The 20,584-nt window shown below is 41.4% G+C and overlaps 1 protein-coding gene across 5 annotated transcripts in view; it reads left to right on the top strand.

The window, feature by feature from the left end:
* Positions 1-14,016: 14,016 nt before the first annotated feature.
* The window catches only part of PRDM5 (PR/SET domain 5), a 284,272-nt gene continuing 277,704 nt past the window's right edge, over positions 14,017-20,584 (top strand). For 4 of the 5 annotated variants that reach the window (XM_040418396.1, XM_040418395.1, XM_040418394.1 and 1 more), the window contains exons 1-3: positions 14,021-14,086; positions 14,191-14,293; positions 19,743-19,826. In XM_040418396.1, coding sequence (XP_040274330.1) covers positions 14,201-14,293; positions 19,743-19,826 — 177 coding nt within the window. In that variant the 5' untranslated portion in view covers positions 14,021-14,086; positions 14,191-14,200. Of the gene's footprint in view, positions 14,087-14,187; positions 14,294-19,742; positions 19,827-20,584 lie in introns of all 5 variants that reach the window. The other variant, XM_040418393.1, reaches the window with a different exon arrangement.

Raw genomic sequence — 20,584 nt, 5'->3', positions numbered from 1 at the left:
AGCGATTAAACTGGGACTCCGATTGGAACTCTCCGCTGCCACCAATGATGGGGGGGGGGGGGATTTTAATTAGGAGGGGGGAGAGGGGAGGCCGCACTGGCCACCAATGAATTAAATACTGGGGAGGGAGGGAGGGAGGGAGGGGGGCCGCACTGGCCACCAATGAATTAAATACAGGGGAGGGAGGGAAGGGGGGGCCGCACTGGCCACCAATGAATTAAATACTGGGGAGGGAGGGTGCGGCACCTGAGGGGTTAATTATGCGGATCACAGCCCCCTGTAAGAGATCGGGTGCTGCCAGGCAGCAGGGGGCAGTCATGTACACAGTTATTAGTATATTCTAACTTGAAGTGTCCCCATCACTATGGGAACGCCTCTGTGTTAGAATATACTGTCGGATCTGAGTTTCACGATATAACTCAAATTCGATGGTATATTTTAACATAGAGGCATTCCCATGGTATAATAGGGACTCCTGACTTTACATTGAAAGTCAATGGAGGACGGATCCGTTTGCAATTGCACCATGTTGTGTCAATGTCAAACGGATCCATCCCCATTGACTTGCATTGTAAGTCAGGACGGATCCGTTTGGCTCCGCACGGCCAGGCGGACACCAAAACAAATTTTTTTTTTACTTTCCTTCATGTCCGTGGATCCTCCAAAAATCAAGGAAGACCCACGAAAGAAAAAACGGACACGGATCACGGAACTACGGACCCCGTTTTTGCGGACCGCAAAAAAAAACGGTTGTGTGCATGAGGCCTAAGACATGAACGTCTCCAGCAGCTGTCTTTACTGTAAGACACTCAGTGCCAGTACACTAACTGCCCCATGCTATCCTGAGAAGACCTTACTTTCGACCTAGTAATTCAATCTATATAACTAAACATATCTTCTTCACAATTACTACATTATCCCTGCAAGACCCTAAGATGTCTGGTTTGTATATGGAATTGGTGTCTGTCAGAGACATGGAAAATACATCCTCTCAAGTCAGGGGCTGAGCTCAAAGTGATGTCCATGCTTACAGCTAGAACAGGGGCTAATAGATCAGCCAATATACTCCACCCTGATTGGCTGTCAGATGCCTGCAAAGCATTCCGGACAAGCCCTGTCCTGTTTCCCTCTCTAGGGTACTGACTTTTAAAAGTAAACTTGTGTGTGTTACTTTGTATGAGTCGTTAGAAGCCAATAGCCAAAATTTATATTTGTTTGCCAGAAGAAAGAAATCCAATTTGTTTAGAATCGATTTGCTCGCCTTTTATCCGTTTGCTCAGCTCCTACTGCTCTGTAATGTGATGCCCGCACACTGGACTGAATTTTCAATATGGCAGGCTCGTATTGAATGAATATCTGCTTTTAGAAAACCAGTACTAATGGATACCAGAGCTCCTAAAGAAATTTGTAAAATTCAGAAAATGTGTGTTTCATCTTTATTTATATAAAAAACTTATTTAGTGTCATTTTGTTTGTGCATGTGGCTGGTCTAAGCTGAAAGGAGAGTAGCAAAAAAAAAAACTGTATAGTTGAGCAGCGATATTTGTTTTATCTAAGTGTCTTTAATCAATCAGGTGGTTGGTAAGATTACACTGCAGGATGCATTTCAAAAGGCTCCCGTGATCTTTTTTTTAAAAATTTTTTATACGACACTTTTAGAAGTCTTCAGTCCCTTTCATTTTTTTCACATTTTGTTATGTTGCGGCTGTGCTAAAGTAAAAAAAGTTAAAATTTTCCCCCATCATTCTGCACTCAATACCCCATAATGAGAAAGTTAAAGTAGAATGTTTGAAATCTTTGCTAACTTATTGAAAAGGAAAAACTAAAACACTGCATTGACATAAGTTTTCAGACCCTTTACTCATGACTTAGTTAAAGCACCTTTGCCTAGTTTCCTCTGATTAGAATTGAGGCCAAAAAGTTAAATCTTGGTTTCATCAAAGAATCTTGTTTCTCACAGTCTGACAATCCTTTATGTGCTTTTTTTTTCACACAAGATTGTCATCCGAGTCCGCGTCAAGGCAAACTTGACTTAGATTTTTTTTCACTTTCCTTCATGTCTGGTCATCCTCCAAAAATCAAGAAAGACACACGGAAACAAAAACGGAAACGGATCACGGAACAACGGAACCCCGTTTTGCAGACCGTTAAAAAATACTGTAGTGTGCATGAGGCCTTTTACTGAGGAAAAGCCACATCACCATAAAGCCAGATTAAAGGAATCCTGCAGTGATGATTGACCTTCTGGAAGTATTTCCCATCTGCAAATCAGTATTTTTGGAAGTTATCCAGAGTGACCATTGAGTTCTTGGTCACCTCTCTTACCAAGGGCATTATTCCATCCATTACATAGTTTTGGAGGGGCAGTCAGCTTTAGGAATAGTCCTGATTGTTCCAAACTTCTTCCATTTAAGAATTATGGAGACCACTGTGCTCTTACAAACTTTCAGTACAGGATACATTTTTTAATACCCTTCTCCATATTTGAGCCTTCAGAAGAACATGTCTCTGGACTCTACAGGCAGTTCTTTCCTCCTTATGGGTTGGTTTTGCTCTTATATTCATTCTCAGTTGTGAGACCTTATATAGAAAGTAGTGTATCACTGCAAAAGGTGCACTACAACAATATGCAAATGACAATATATAGCTAAACCATCACGCTGGTGTTAAAATGAGATTTTAGCCAATATATTCCGGTTAAGAACATCTCCAGCATGAGGGTTTAGCTATATATTATCATTTGCATATTGTTGTAGTGCACCTTTTGCAGTGATTTATCTATTTTTATAGTCTCATCCACAAATATATCCATTTTTGTGTAGGCACATGTGGTCCGTTGCCGGCATCCTCAATTGTATGCATTTTTGCTGGGGATTGCCGTTAGCAACGGGCCAAATGAGGAGGATTTGCTCCCCCGGTTATAAATACTCTACAGTATTTGGAGTTCTGAGCACTTCCTCCCATTTAGGCCACTTTATTCAGTGATTTGGTTTTGTTGATGTATGGAATGTGCCGGTTTTCATCTTTGGTAACATTCTGGTGCACCTGGTAACCTGCGTCACATGAGCCTGTCAAAGGTAGGGCTCACAGCCTCCTCCCATTGTATTTCTGATCATACTTTGGAGGTTTTTGGGAGCTTTGGCTGTGAGTCTAACTTTTGCACCTATCATACAGTGTTCACACACTACAGGTAGGTTAGCGTTAAGTACCGCGCTACACTGAGATACTTTGACGGGGTGCGCGGGCTTCGATTTGTTCTTGACCGGAATATATTGGCTAAAATCTCATTTTAGCACCAGCGTGAGGGTTTAGCTATATATTATCATTTGCATATTGTTGTAGTGCACCTTTTGTAGTTATTTAGCCTATCACATCCCCTAATCTAACTCTCATCCATTCACCCCCACCCCCCTTTTCCCCCACCCTTCAGCATCATTCTTCTGAACCTTATCCATTGTCAAATATCCACATCCCATGCACTCAAAAACAATTCAGATACCGGCTGGTGAGTGGTGCAGTTTTGGTCTACTCCCCTATTGTGTTGAGATGGCTGGACCACTGCACAAATAAAGCACTTGTTACCTTTTGTTTCACCCCTATTTCCTCATAGATTGTAACTTCTTGCAAGCAGGTTCTTCACTCCTCTTGTTTTCATTGTTGATTTGTTTGTTGCTGTGTTATTTATCACTCTGTTATTACTTGAACCACCTGATTGTAAAGCGCTGCGGAATATGTTGGCGATATGATTGCCTTATGATCTCTGCCCCTTTATATAGTGCCTGTTCCCCCTTTATAGGTTGCCACTTGCCTTTACCTCGTTTAAACAGTGCCTAATGCCTGTGGTCCCTGTATATAGTTCCTCCTTTATATATAGTGCCTTTTATCTGTGCCCCATTTTTACAGTGCCTCTTGTCTGTGTTTCTATTATATATAGTTCCTCTTGCCTGTGCCTCCTATGTATAATGCCTCTTATTTGGAACACCATTATACATAGTGCCTCTTTTCTATGCCCCCTATGTATAGTGCCTCCTTGCTCTGCCTCCTTTATATATTGTGCCTCTTGTCTCTGTCCCTTTATAGAGTGCGCTTTGCCTGTGTCTTCTTTATATATAGTGCCTTTTGTCTATGCCCCTTAATATATAGTGCCTCTTGCCTGTACTCTTGGTGTATAGTGCCGCTACTCTGTGCCCCTGTGTATACTGACTTCTGCTTGTGCACTTTTTATATATAGTGTCTCGTGCCAATGCTCCTTTATATACAGTGTCTCATTTCTGTGCTCCATTATTTATAGTGATTCTTGCTTGTGCTCCCATTATATATTCTTTCTCTTGTCTGTGCCCTCTTTATATATAGTACCTTTTTTCTGTGCCCCCTTTATATATAGTGTTTCTTCTCTGTGCCCTCTGTGCATAGTGCCTTTTTCCTCTGCCTCATATTTGCAGTGCACACAAACTACATATATAATACTCACCTGTCCCGGATGCCATAATGTCATGCAGCGATGCAGACCTCACCTCTTCTGGCCAGGTCTGCTTTTGCGGAACATTGCAGGCAACACAATGATGTCATCATGCTGCCTGCATCACAACAAAGCATGGGAATGAATAGGCAGGGAACTAATGGTACCCTTGTTCTGCCAGCACTGTCAACTGCTCAATTGTATCTGCATCCAGGGGACACAGATACAATTGAGTACAGGGGCCTCAGAAACCAGGTGAATTGACCAAAATGTGGGCGATTCTCGGGAAGACCAAAAACATTGGCACCTCTGTATGGTAAATTTACTGAACATTAACTCCTTAAGGACACAGCCTTATTTCACCTTAAGGACCAGGAAATTTTTTGCAAATCTGACCAGTGTCACATTAAGTGGTGATAACTATAAAACGCTTTGACTTATCCAGGCCATTCTGAGATTGTTTTTTCATCACATATTGTACTTCATGACACTGGTAAAATGGAGTAAAAAAAAAATCATTTTTATTTATAAAAGAAATTCAAAATTTGCCAAAAATTTGGAAAAATTAGCAAATTTCCAAGTTTCAATTTCTCTACTTCTATAATACATATTAATACCTACAAAAATAGTTATTACTTTATATGTCTACTTCATGTAAGTATCGTTTTGGGAATGACATTTTATTTTTGGGGGACGTTACAAGGCTTAGAAGTTTAGAAGTAAATCTTAGGCCCCTTTCATACGGGCGAGTATTCCGCGTGGATGCGATGCGTGAGTTGAACGCATTGCACCCGCACTGAATCCTGACCCATTCATTTTTATGGGGCTGTGCACACGAGCGGTGATTTTCATGCATCACTTGTGCGTTGCGTGAAAATCGCAGCATGCTCCTCTTTGTGCGTTTTTCACGTAACGCAGGCCCCATAGAAATGAATGGGGTTGCGTGAAAATCGCAAGCATCCGCAAGCAAGTGCAGATGCGGTGCGATTTTCACGCACGGTTGCTAGAAGACGATCGGGATGGGGACCCGATCATTATTATTTTCCCTTATAACATGGTTATAAGGGAAAATAATAGCATTCTGAATACAGAATGCATAGTAAAATAGGGCTGGAGGGGTTAAAAAAAATAATAATAATTAAACACACCTTAATCCACTTGCTCGCGCAGCCCGGCTTCTCTTCTGTCTCCTTCTTTGCTGATTGCAGGAAAAGGACCTGTGGTGATATCACTCCGGTCATCACATGGTCCGTCACATGATCTTTTACCATGGTGATGGATCATGTGATGGACCATGTGATGACCGGAGTGACGTCACCACAGGTCCTTTTCCTGCAATCAGCAAAGAAGGAGACAGAAGAGAAGCCGGGCTGCGCGAGCAAGTGGATTAAGGTGAGTTTAATTTTAATTTTTATTTTCTTAACCCCTCCAGCCCTATTTTACTATGCATTCTGTATTCAGAATGCTATTATTTTCCCTTATAACCATGTGAACCATTTTCCCTTCTGTGAAGAAGTTCGGGTTTGGGTACCAAACATGCACGATTTTTCTCACGCGAGTGCAAAACGCATTACAATGTTTTGCACTCGCGCGGCAAAATCGCGCATGTTCCCGCAACGCACCCGCACCTTTTCCCGCAACGCCCGTGTGAAAGAGGCCTTAAAATTTCTCCGAAATTTTCAAAAACCAACTTTTTAAGGACCAGTTCAGGTCTGAAGTCACTTTGTGAGGCTTACATAATAGAAACCACCCAAAAATGACCCTATTCTAGAAACTACACTCATCAAGGTATTCAAAACTGATTTTACAAACGTTGTTAACCCTTTAGGAGTTCCTCAAGAATTAATGGAAAATAGAGATACAATTTCAAAATTTCACTTTTTTGGCAGATTTTCCATTTTAATAATTTTTCCAGTTACAAAGCAAGGGTTAACAGCCAAACAAAACTCAATATTTATGGCCCTGATTCTGTAGTTTACAGAAACACCCCATATGTGGTCTTAAACTGCTGTACGGGCACACGGCAGGGGGCAGAAGGAAAGAAATGCCATACGGTTTTTAGAAGGTAAATTTTGCTAGACTGGTTTTTTGACACCATGTCCCATTTGAAGCCCCCCTGATGCACCCCTAGAGTAGAAACTCCAAAAAAGTGACCACATTTTAGAAACTTTGGGATAGGGTGGAAGTTTTGTTGGTACTAGTTTAGGGTACATATGATTTTTGGTTGCTCTATATTACACTTTTTGTGAGGCAAGGTAACAAGAAATAGCTGTTTTGGCACAGTTTTTTTTTTGTTATTTACAACATTCATCTGACAGGTTAGATCATGTGGTATTTTTATAGAGCAGATTGTCATGGACGCGGCGATACCTAATATGTATACAATTTTTTTTATTTATGTAAGTTTTACACAATGATTTCAGTTTGAGTGTCTCCATAGTCTGAGAGCCATAGTTTTTTCCGTTTTTAGGCGATTATCTTAGGCAGGGTCAAAATTTTTGCGGGATGAGATGACGGTTTTATTGGCACTATTTTGGGGTGCATATGACTTTTTGATCGCTTGCTATTACACTTTTTGTGATGTAAGGTGACAAAAAATTGCTTTTTTTACACCATTTTTATTTTTTTACGGTGTTCACCTGAGGAGTTAGGTCATGTAATATTTTTATAGAGCCGGTCGATATGGACGCGGCGATACCTAATATGTATACTTTTTATTTATTTATGTAAGTTTTCCACAATGATTTCATTTTTTAATAAAAAAAAAAATCATGTTTTAGTGTTTCCATAGTCTGAGAGCCATAGTTTTTTCAGTTTTTGGGCGATTATCTTAGGTAGGGTCTCATTTTTTGTAGGATGAGATAACGGTTTGATTGGCACTATTTCGGGGTGAATATGACTTTTTGATCGCTTGCTATTACACTTTTTGTTATGTAAGATGACAAAAAATTTAATTTTTTTATACTGTTTTTATTTTAATTTTTTTACGGTGTTTATCTGAGGGGTTAGGTCATGTGATATTTTTATAGAGCAGGTTATTAAGGACGCGCCAATACCTAATATGTATCCTTTTTTATTTATGTAAGTTTTACACAATAATATTATTTTTAAAACAAAAAATATCATGTTTTAGTGTCTCCATATTCTGAGAGCCATAGTTTTTTAAGTTTTTGGGCGATTATCTTAGGTAGGGTCTCATTTTTTGCGGGATGAGATGACGGTTTGATTGGCAGTATTTTTGGGTGCATATGCCTTTTTGATCGCTTGCTATTACACTTTATGTGATGTAAGATGACAAAAAATGGCGTTTTTTACACCGTTTTTATTTTTATTTTTAGCCATGTTCACCTGAGGGGTTAGGTCAAGTGATATTTTAATAGAGCCAGTCGATATGGACGTGGCGATACCTAATATGTATACTTTTTTTAATTTACTTAAGTTTTACACAATAACAGCTTTTTTAAAACAAAAAAAAATTATGTTTTAGTGTCTCCATATTCTGAGCCATAGTTTTTTTCTTTTTTGGGCGATTCTCTTAGTTAGGGGCTTATTTTTTGCGGGATGAGGTGACGGTTAGATTGGTACTATTTTGGTGGGCATACGCCTTTTTGATCGCTTACTGTTGTACTTTTTGTGATGTAAGGTGACAAAAAAATTGTTTATTTAGCACAGTATTTTATTTTATTTTTTTACGGTGTTCATCTGAGGGGTTAAATCATGTGATATGTTTATAGAGCCGATCGATATGGACGCGGCAATACCTAATGACAACTTTTATTTTTCCCTATTTTTTACCAATTTTTTTTACTTTATTTTGGGAAAATGACGTTTTTGTTTATTTTTACTTGAAACTTTTAATTTTTTCGGGGGGAAACTTTATTTTTGAAACTTTTTTTTTACTTTATTTTTTGTCCTACTTTGGGACTTCAACTTTTGGGGGTCTGATCCCTTTTACAATGCATTCCAATACTTTTGTATTGGAATGCATTGGCTGTATGAGTAATCCTGTGTGTATTACTCATACAGCTTCCGGCCTGTGAGATCCAGGGGGCTGGATCTCACAGGCTCGTCACCGGAAGGCAGCGCTGATGCCTAAAGAAGGCATCACGCTGCCTTCTATGCCATTGGGTCCCCCCTACCGCCGCATGGGGACCCGATAGCACCGCCGCATTAGGTAAAACCGCAAACCGCAGGTCTAATTTGACCTGCGGTTTGCGGCGATCTCCGACACGGGGGGGTCACGGGACCCCCCTCTTGCTTTTAGCCAAGGTGCCTGCTCAATGACTTGAGCAGGCACTGGGTTCCGATCACCGCCAGTCGAGCGACGGTGATCGGAAATACACAGGGCGTACAGGTACACCTTAAGAGGTTAAATATTTTTAAAATGACGTTACTGCCCAAATTATTGTGTATATATACAGGGCAGCTCCAGAATGGTTAAAGAGGCCTCACTTCGAGGCTATTAATAAGTTACTTACTCCCTTTTTATGGCCTAACACCCAGCCTAGGATTGCCAGAGATACGCTAAAAGCACCGTATGCCCGGGGGGTCTGGCTCTGCCTGACATGTTTAAGTACTACCAGGCAGTGCAACTGACATATGCTAGCTGGTGGATCAGAGCAGACGCCAACAACCCAGCCACAGTATTGGAGGCAGCACTGTTGGGCTCTTATGAAGCCCTGACAAATTTCATATATCGAGAGGGCAAATATCCAGTCAAATGCCTTACTTCCAATATGTTAGCGGTGTTAGATATATGGAAGAAGACCACACGGGTGTATAGAGAGAGTGCGGATACTGAGGGGTGGTCTCCAGTTATGCCTCTATGGCGAAACCCTAAACTATCTGAGCTGTACAACCTGCAGGATTTTGAATTCTGGCCGCAACATGGTGTTAAATACATTACTCAATTATACCTGAATGGTAACTTTAAAGGGTTTCTGTCACCCCGCAAAACTAATTTTTTTTTTTTTGGATAGTTAGATTCCTTATAGGGCGATATAGGAGAATATAATGCTCTTACTTACTTTCATGCGGCCGATTCTTTATAAAACGAACTTTTATAATATGTAAATGAGGGCTCTACCAGCAAGTAGGGCGTCTACTTGCTGGTAGCTGCTGCAGAAATCCGCCCCCTCGCCGTGTTGATTGACAGGGCCAGCCGTGATCTCCTCCTCCGGCCGGCCCTGTCAGTAATTCAAAAATCGCGCGCCTCTGGTCATTCGGCGCAGGCGCTCTGAGATGAGGAGGCTCGTATCATCTCAGAGCGCCTGCGCCGAATGACGCAAGGCGCGCGATTTTTGAATTACTGACAGGGCCGGCCGGAGGAGGAGATCACGGCTGGCCCTGTCAATCAACACGGCGAGGGGGCGGATTTCTGCAGCAGCTACAAGCAAGTAGACGCCCTACTTGCTGGTAGAGTCCTCATTTACATATTATAAAAGTTCGTTTTATAAAGAATCGGCCGCATGAAAGTAAGTAAGAGCATTATATTCTCCTATATTGCACTATGAGGAATCTAACTATCCAAAAAAAAAAAAAAGGAGTTTTGCGGGGTGACAGAAACCCTTTAAAACCTTTTGAGATCTTAGAGAGGAATTTCGGATCCCACAATCTAGCCTATTTAGATACTTCCAACTCAGGCACGCATGTAAAACACAATTCAGCAAGGATCCAATTCAGCTTGAATATACAGTCAGGTCCATAAATATTGGGACATCAACACAATTCTAAGATTTTTGGCTCTATACACCATGGATTTGAAATGAAACAAACAAGATGTGCTTTAACTGCAGACTGTCAGCTTTAATTTGAGGGTATCTACATCCAAATCAGGTGAACGGTGTAGGAATTACAACAGTTTGCATATTTGCCTCCCACTTGTTAAGGGACCAAAAGTAATGGGACAGAATAATAATCATAAATCAAACAAACACTTTTTAATACTTAGTTTCAAATCCTTTGCAGTCAATTACAGCCTGAAGTCTGGAATGCATAGACATCCCCAGATGCTGGGTTTCATCCCTGGTGATGCTCTGCCAGGCCTCTACTGCAACTGTCTTAAGTTCCTGCTTGTTATTGGGGCATTTTCCCTTCAGTTTTGTCTTCAGCAAGTGAAATGCATGCTCAATCGGATTCAGGTCAGGTGATTGACTTGGCCATTGCATAACATTCCACTTCTTTCCCTTAAAAAACTCTTTGGTTGCTTTTGCATTATGCTTTGGGTCATTGTCCATCTGCACTGTGGAGCGCCGTCCAATGAATTCTGAAGCATTTGTATGAATATGAGCAGATAATATTGCCCGAAACACTTCAGAATTTATCCTGCTGCTTTTGTCAGCAGTCACATCATCAATAAATACAAGAGAACCAGTTCCATTGACAGCCATACATGCCCACACCATAAGACTACCACCACCATGCTTCACTGATGAGGTGGTATGCTTAGGATCATGAGAAGTTCCTTTCCTTCTCTATACTCTTCTCTTCCCATCACTCTGGTACAAGTTGATCTTGGTCTCATCTGTTCATAGGATGTTGGTCCAGAACTGTGAAAGCTTTTTTTAGATGTCGTTTGACAAACTCTAATCTGGCCTTCCTGTTTTTGAGGCTCACCAATGGTTTACATCATGTGGCGAACCCTCTGTATTCACTCTGCTGAAGTCTTCTCTTGATTGTTGACTTTGACACACATACAACTACCTCCTGGTGAGTGTTCTTCACCAGGGAAACAATTCTTCAGTCATCCACCACAGTTGTTTTCCGTGGTCTTCCGGGTCTTTTGGTGTTGCTGAGCTTACCGGTGCGTTCCTTCTTTTTAAAGGGATTCTGTCACCAGTTTTCAACCCTGTCAGCTAAACATATGCTGATGTTCAGGGCCTCATCACGATTCCTAATGTGTGCTTATAAATGTGATCTGTGGGCTTATTTAGCTAAAAAACAGCTTTTACTAACCTGTCAGTCAATCAAATAAGGTGCCCAAGGGGATGTGAAGCGATGCCAGGTGCCGGCCGCACCCGCCGCCGTTCGTGCTCAGCGCCGCCTTTCCAGACTTCTGCGCCGCCTCCTAATCCTTGTGCCGCCTCTCGCTCTCCCTCCCTCCCCCCTCCTCCTGCTGTAAGATCTCGCGCGTGCGCACAGGCCTCTGCCTGATGCGCCCGTGCAGACTTATCCATTTGGCTTCTTCCAGCGAAGTGCGCATGCGCCGGCACTTCGCTCAACCGAGATCTTACAGCAGGAGGAGGGGGGAGGGAGGGAGAGCGAGAGGCGGCACAAGGATTAGGAGGCGGCGCAGAAGTCCGGAAAGGCAGCGCTGGGCACGAACGGCGGCGGGTGCGGCCGGCACCTGGCATCGCTTCACATCCCCTTGGGCACCTTATTTGATTGACTGACAGGTTAGTAAAAGCTGTTTTTTAGCTAAATAAGCCCACAGATCACATTTATAAGCCCACATTAGGAATCGTGATGAGGCCCTGAACATCAGCATATGTTTAGCTGACAGGGTTGAAAACTGGTGACAGAATCCCTTTAAGAATGTTCCAAACAGTTCTTTTGGCCACGCCTAATGTTTTTGCTATCTCTCTGATGGGTTTGTTTAGTTTTTTCAGCCTAATGATGGCTTGCTTCACTGATAGTGACAGCTCTTTAGATCTCATCTTGAGAGTTGATAGCAACAGGTACCAAATGCAAATAGCACACTTGCAATGAACTCTGGACCTTTTATCTGCTCATTGTAATTGGGATAATGAGAGAATAACACACACCTGTCCATGGAACAGCTGAGAAGCCAATTGTCCCATTACTTTTGGTCCCGTAACACGTGGGAGGCACATATGCAAACTGTTGTAATTCCTACACCGTTCACCTGATTTGGATGTAAATACCCTCAAACTAAAGCTGACAGTCTGCAGATAAAGCACATCTTGTTCGTTTCATTTCAAATCCATTGTGGTGGTGTATAGAGCCAAAAATGTTAGAATTGTGTCGATGTCCCAATATTTATGGACCTGACTGTAGCTCTATTGAAAAGATTGCAAGACAAAAAGAGGTGTATAAACCAGTGTCTTCTTTTTACATGGAGCTTACGTTGCAGGCTCTTTCACCATTATCTAAATCTTTGACTAGATGGAAGGTAGATATTCCGCAACTAAAGTATAGACATGAAAAAGAACTAACATATAATTGGAGAAATGCGGTAATTAGTGCCAGAGATCAATTAATTCAGACTAAATGGCTGCATCGCACATATCTGACACCTGTCAGACTGGAACGGATGCGTAGGTTAGATAGTGCTCAATGTACTAGATGTGGCAATGATAGGGGAACCCTGATTAATATGATTTGGAATTGCCCAGTGATAGCAGAGTATTGGTCGGGAATTCATGGGTTCCTCAATGAGAAATTGGGTCTAGCAGCAGTCTGCTCCCCAGAGAATAGTCTGTTAGGGTTGGTAAATGATCTGATCCAAACAAAATACGCTAGGATACTTTATCGACTCATGATGTTTTATGCCAGGAAATCCATTCTGCTGCATTGGAAACCTCCGGCAGTCCCATCAGTTCAACACTGGACTCAGATTATAGAAGCTGCTCTACCAATGTACAAATTGACCTTTATAGCGAGGGGAAATGCCGAAAAATTTGAGAAAATGGGGGCCTTGGTTGAGAGTTAGATCAGTGATCATTTAGGATTGAGGGAGACAATCAGTTTATGGATGGGGATGGGAGGTGTAGGTCAGACCGCTAAACATATGGTAGTTGCTGAGCTGATCCCATTAGCAATAGACCGCATTTGGGAGCGGAGAAGAGACGAAGCCTTCAATGATTGACCATCTACAATAACTAGTTGAAGTAAGAGGAACTGCAGCGCTGTGGTGTGCGTGTGAATGTGTGAGTGGATGGTTCATCACTTCTGGAGTTGATGAAGCTGAATAACAATCCATAAACTGATATGTACTAATGTTGTTGAATAAGAGTATGTAACGAAGTATCATTATGATGTACACAAATATTGAGCATGTACAAGCGATGCTGTTGACTCTAGTCTTGAAACCGTGTTGTAAGTCGGTTTTTTCATGTTTTTTTTATTTTTTAAAGAAAAGCTTTAAATAAAGACTAAAAAAAAATAAAAAAATTTACTGAATAAAAGGTTTGAGACCTGCAGCTCTCTTATTTTGTTTCTCTTAATGAGAACGATAAAAGATGTACCAGACTTTTTGGCTTTGCTGGTTGCATACTAAAAGCTTCTTCATTGCTTCCTCCTCTAGGTTGGCCAGGAGGCATGTTTAAGGCCAGGCATCCTCAAACTGCGGCCCTCCAGCTGTTGCAAAACTACAACTCCCAGCATGCCCGAACAGCCTACAGGTATCAGCCTACAGCAGGGCATTGTGGGAGTTGTAGTTTTACAACAGCTGGAGGGCTGCAGTTTGAGGATGCCTGTTTTAGGCAGTGAAGAACTCCCCACCTCCACCCCTGTGAGTGACTTCACTGGAATGCCGGGAGTTGTAGTTTGCGGAGAGTAGGGAGGGAGGAAGAAAGCACACGTCACTACAGGCTGCGAAGCCTCCCACAGCCCAGGAATGCAGGCATGAAATCCAGAATGAGAAAGGAACTACACAGCCACAGATAAGTAATAAAAATGCAGACAAGCACACTTTTGTATACTATTAGTGAGGACCTGCCTAAGATGTTCAATGATTTAGTTATTTCATGATGTCCTTTTCTAAATAGCAGAGCCATAAAGATGCTGGGCATGTATGTGCCAGACAGATTTTCTCTGAAGTCTTCCAAGGTCCAAGATGGGATGGGGATATACACCAGCAGGAGAGTGAAAAAGGTTTGTGTCCTTACATATTAAAGCCTTGGAGAGTGGCTCAGCTACCCTGGAAGCAGTTATAGCAGCTCCTCAGCCCTGTGAGCAGAGCTGCCACATCTACACATGAAGAGCACAGACACTCAGTGCTGGAAAGGAGGGTCAGCATGACTCCTGGATGTACAGGACCTTTCACTTTTGTGAGCTCTTGTAGACAGGTTCCTGCAGCAAGTATCTTCTGTTGTAGCTTGCAGATTGCTATAAGAGCAGTCATATTTAACTTGCTGCATCTTAAGAAGTCATCAGGCTTAGTTTGTATTTTTGTTGCAGTTATTCGCTACTGCAGGAGATATTACCTTGTAGTTAATGGCATTTGAAGATCTCACTCAAACAATATCACAAAAAAGAAGCATAGTTTTAAGCGTGCATTGCTTTTATTTTTTAACTACTCCCTGCCCTTATCAGTTGAGGTTTTGTTGCAGATTTGAGCAAGTTTTCTACATTAGAATCTTTAGGGAAAAACCACATGAATAAGAGTACGGCCACACGCAGTGGCCATGCTGTGGTCAAGAACCGCACAGGCAATTAGCCCGCAGCTTCCTTTCATTTATTTAATGAAGACTGCACTGTATAGTCAGTCTTCATTGTTAATGGTGGCGCGGTATTGAAGGTGCTGCGCCGCCATTAACAATGAAGAGCGACTACGCAGTGCGGTCTTTATTAATTAAAGTAAAGGAAGCTGTGGGCTAATTGGCCTTGTGGTTCTTGACCTCAGCACGTCCGCAACTGGACCGCAGCACGGTTGCTCCGTATGGCTGTACCCTAAAACTGCACAGAAAAAAATGCTAATACCTAAGTACCTTGTACTCCAGTGATGCGTTTTTTTTAGAAAAGCAGTACTAGGAAAACCAAACCTCAGTAGTAGAGTTGAGTGAATTGATTCTAGCTGAATCCAAATCTTTTGTGTTCGAAACAGATGAATCTATCAAAATGGCGACCACCTTTTTTACAGATCAGAAGATGGCATCTGCCACCAAAAAGGGATAATCTGTAGACCATGTTTCAATTTAAAAATAAAATCCGGCAGTGAAGTGCGTTATTAAATAGACTATTACCACCGACTACTATCCATTTACCCATAGCCATATATGTTGCTATTACTTTGACATTACCAATGCTGCTTGGCGGTAAAGAGCTTGGAAGTGGTTAAATACAGTCCTAGGAGACCTCAGAGTGTCATAGACAACTTTTCAGGATAATTGGGCCACTTTAGGTCACAAGTATTCGTACCTGAATTGAATCTGCTGACTGATTCTTTAGAATTGGACTCAATACTAATTTCAAGATATTCGTACATACTCACTACCACACTTACAACTAAAACGCAGTTACAAACCAAATTTACATGTGAGAGTACTGCATCCCGTTTATTGCTTTCACAGGCACAGCAACTTATCTGTATGAGAGGTTATGGTTAGTACTGTAGTTTATTCCAATTTAAGTGAATTGAAGTGATCGACAGTGGTTCCATAGGGATTAAACCCCTTTATGATACATTGATAACTTATTAATGGATTCTACAGACATGTCATCAATATTTGAGCCATGGAACGCTCCAGAGGTGAACTCTTTTGTATGCTCTCTGCAAATATCTCATGCTATGTCTCTCACTGATCCAAAGTGGTTCAACAATCATCAGTCCAAAGGATAGTTCTGTACTTGGATTTTCCTGTCATCCCCATATATATCTAGTACAATGGCAGTACTCATGCTCACCAGCAGCTCCAATCAAACTGTTGTGCACCGAAGGAAGGCTGGGCTCGAGCGCAAGTGATCGTGAGATCCCAGATTTGGGTTCCCCAGTGATCAGACATTTATCAGCTATCCTGTAGATAGGTGATATTCCCTTTTGGGAAAACCTCTTTAAGATGCCTATATATATATACAATAGAATTCATAGATGTAGACCCCAACGATAAAGATACCAATTCCATGCAGGATAGAATATTGGCAGACCCGATTTAGAAATACCAAAAGAACCAATTCCTGTGTCAAACGTCTAAGATATAGTGAAAAACAAATGAGACCTCACAGCCTCAAAATGAAAAAAAAAAAGAAGAAAATATTGGACTTCCATGAATTCCAGAAAAGTATGAGCAGACTTAAAGTGTTCTAGAAGAGGTCTTATATATGGTATGCAAAACTTGCACTTACTGTTACTATGGTATCAACTAAAGAAACATAGATGTAGACATTATGGGTTACTACGGTTATTATTAGGTGACCACTAGAGATGAGTTAATCGATTCTACACAAATCAAATTTATTACAAATTTCCCAAAAGATTCTAATTTGGGAGAATCTGAAACTGATGATTCATCACTCACAAAGCTCTCACAATGGTGGTCTACATTTTACAGATCAAAAGACAGCAAATAAAGCATCTGCCAACAAAAAGGCAGAATTTATAGACCACTTTTTAATTTAATAGAAAATCAGACAGTGCAGTGAGTTGTTAAACAGAATGTTTGTTACCACCGGCTACCATCTGTTTACCCATAGTCATATATGTTGCTGTCACTTTGACATTACTTATACTGTCTTAGCATTATAGAGCATGAAAGGGGTTGGATATAGTCCTAGGAGAGCTTAAGGGGAACCTGTGATCAACTTTATGCTGATCTCACTGAGGGCAGCATAAAATAGTGACAGAAATGCAGATTTCAGCGGTGTGTCCCTCATGAGCTAAAAGTAAGTGGTTGCTGAGAACCAGCATCATAATCATTACAGCAAAGGCCTTGAAAAGAGTCACATCTACCTGAGAAGAGTCATGGTTATTCATAATCTCCTGCTCTCCCCGTCCATCTGCTGATGATTGGCAGTTCTCTCCTAGAGAGAAAGGGAGAAAACTAGGTAGAAGACCGTCAGTCATCAGCAGGTGGGCAGGGAGAGCAGGAATTCATGAATAACCAGGACTCTTCTCAGGTGGCCGTGACGCTTTTCCAGGGCCAGTCTGCAATGATTGTGATGTTGGTTCTCAGCAACCACTTACTTTTAACTTTTAAATGATAGACCGCTGAAATCAACTCACCTGTCTCTACTTTATGCTGCTGTTAGTATGAGCAGCATAAAGTTGATGACAGGTTCCCTTTAAAGTGTCATACACAACTTTTCAGAGAAATTGGGGCACTTTCAATTTCGGTCAAATTTACTCGGACCAAATTAGAATTGAGAGCCAATTTGACTAAATTAGATCCAAAATGAGTTTTGAAAAATTCACTATAGTGACCCTATATCATACAGGACTGCTAGGAGAAAATATTCTTGCTCATTGGTCATATGCCACAGTGGGTTCACTATTCCATACAAACACCTGTGCACTTTTTTTTAAACATTGACATTTGTGTGATTCTTCTTAGGATGCCAAAGCAAAAAGGTTCTTAGTTTATCTGCAAACATGTGTTTAGTGTCATCTGATCTTCTGTGCCTGACCTCTGCCTGTTGATTTTGTTGTACCTGTTCCTACTCCTTGACCTCCACCTGCTTATTTTACTGATTATGTCCCATCTTTGGCCTATTCACTGGTTTGAATGAACTCTACCTGCACCCAACTCAGCTTGTCCTATGACCACAATTCTGCCTGTCCCTTTTGGTGCCATGCTACGTTGTCTTTTGACCTGCTTGGGTCAGCTGTTATTGAACAGAGACTATTCCAAGAGGTAATAGCCTGGTCGCTTCTGTTCAGTGAAGACCAGAACCATGTATAAAGGTAAAAGGGTGAAAACAAGGGGCACTTACATATATGTAATGCCCTTTGGAGTAGCCCTATGCTAAATGTATTCATTGACACAGTTGGTTCCCACCCACTGCGTTACAAAGTGTTGTGAAGAAAAGATCTCTGTAAAACATAACACACCAAGATTGCAGATGTGATTCTTAGAGTTAAAAAAAATATACTGATTCATGGTCCCTATAAGTATGTTATTTATGTGAGTACTTCATATATTCATGGGTTTTAATCTGTATTGTACAGTATGTATCCATGATTCAGCTGTCAGTCAGAGGCACAGCAATGATAAATCTCTGAGGGCTCTTTCACACAAGCATATCACTTGAAGGAATCACGTTCCATGTGAGAGAGATTGTGCTATCTGGTTTACAGAAGCTCACATTATCATGATTGATAATGCTGTGTGCCTCTGCCTGACCTTTTTGTACCGGAATCATAGTGACATAAAGCTGTCAGTATGATTCTGTTACAGAAAGGTCAGGCAGAGGCACACAGCATTATTAATCATGATAATGTGAGCTTCTGTAAACCAGACCTTACAATCTCTCACAAGGAGTGTTATTCCCTCAAGGGACATGCTGGTGTGAAAGAGTCCTTAGGCTAGGACCACCCCCGTGCTGGCATTCAACATGACAAAAAACCTGTGCATGAACTGTTTTTTGTCAAGGTTAAACCTGGCGCTCATGCCAGAAACTGTCCGGAGCCCTGGAGGATCCAATTATAGTCAATGGGGTCAATGGAGTCTGGAGGTGCATGGCAGTATACAGCTACCGTAGGCTGGTTATGGTGAACTAGCTTTAGCACAGGTGTGGAACTAGCCTTAGTCTTGTGCCCTATCCAACACTTGAACCTGTAAGGAGCTCTGTGGCTGTTAGCTTATGACTAAACCACTCTGCCCACACTTTTAACACAACTTGTAAAGATAAATTAATCTATTGTACATAGTGTATACCAAAAATGTTGTCTGGAGATATCAATGCAGTTTAGTAGACACAGGAGGACTGTACACTGAGTTAACCTATATGTGTCTTCCCTTTCTTGTATGACCTCTATCATCAGTCTATGTGCAATTTTACACATTGAGTAGTGTGAAAAAAATTATGTTTAACAGTGCCTAGGACTATGTCCAGTGATCTCCCAGCACAGAGTGGTGGCACAAATGGACCTTTAACTTCAAAACAGGGCCCTAAAGCTGGATTTACACTGGCCGACTGAGCGGCCAATTGTCAGCGGCTTGTTGAGAGAAGGAGACCATGCATTTACATGCAGCAATCTCTTTTACCATATGAGGACAAGGGATCGCCATTGCAATCCCTTATCCTCATATAGAATCATAGTTTCTGAGCAGCAGAACGCTGTTTAGAAAGACTTATCTGCTGCCTTGAAGCCATGATCAGTGGTGCCTGTATGAATGACAGGATCACATTCACTGGATGATTAGTGGCACATCTACATGGCCAAATTGTCATGAACGACCATTCGCTGGAAAGGTCATTCCCGATATTCTGCCTGATTCTCGAGCCATGTAAATGCACCTTTAGTCACTGCAGTCCTAATCCAAGAATTATTATTGGTATTATTTATTCTTTTTTTATTCTATTTGATTCTCTCTTATTTTTTTATTCTCTCTTTTTTCTGTTTTTGTGAAATATATTCATTTTGGCTTCTTTACTTTGTGATTAGGGAGAGAAGTTTGGACCATTTGCTGGAGAAAAGCGGATTCCAAATGAAGTGGATAAAATCATGGATAACAGATTAATGTGGGAGGTAGTCACATTATACAGTGTTTTATGTCTTGTCTTCAAAATTGATCAAACATGGTTACTAGAGATGAGCGAATAATTGAAAATTTTGATTTGGCTGCTTCGCCGAATCTTACAAAAAAATAGGTTTCTTGACAAAGCGCATTTCTTTGTAAGTAGTGGGTGCAATGACAGAGAGCGCCGATTGAGCTGCTCCCCATCATGGTACCCCTCAGATGCCGCGTTCATAGCTTATCACGACATTTGATATAAATAGCAGTGTGTAAAATAAAATAAAATAAATTATACTTAGGGTGGGTTCACATCTGCGTTCTGGATTCCATTATGGCTTTCGGTTATAACATGGTTATAACGGAAAATAATGGAATCCATAAGACGGAAGTCAAAACAGAAGCCTTTAGAGGCACTCCGTTTTGATCCGTCTTAATAGAAGTCTATGGGAATCATAACGGATCCGTCTGGTTCCCGTTATGCAAGACGGAAAACAAAGTCCTGTCGACAGGACTTTTTTCTCCGTTCTGCATAACGGAAACCGGACGGATCTGTTTTGATTCCTATAGACTTCTATTAAGACGGAATGCCTTTTAAAGGCTTCAGTTTTGCATTCCGTCATAATACAAGTCTATGGGCAGTATAACGGATCCGTCCTTCTGTCTTATGGATTCCGTTGATTTCTGTTATAACCATGTTATAACGGGAAGCCATAATGGAATCCAGAACGCAGATGTGAACCAACCCTTACCTAATCCATTTGCTTGCTGC

The sequence above is a fragment of the Bufo bufo genome, chromosome 2, assembly GCF_905171765.1.
Source record: "Bufo bufo chromosome 2, aBufBuf1.1, whole genome shotgun sequence".
Classification (NCBI taxonomy): domain Eukaryota; kingdom Metazoa; phylum Chordata; class Amphibia; order Anura; family Bufonidae; genus Bufo; species Bufo bufo.
This window is presented reverse-complemented; position numbering and strand designations above follow the sequence as displayed.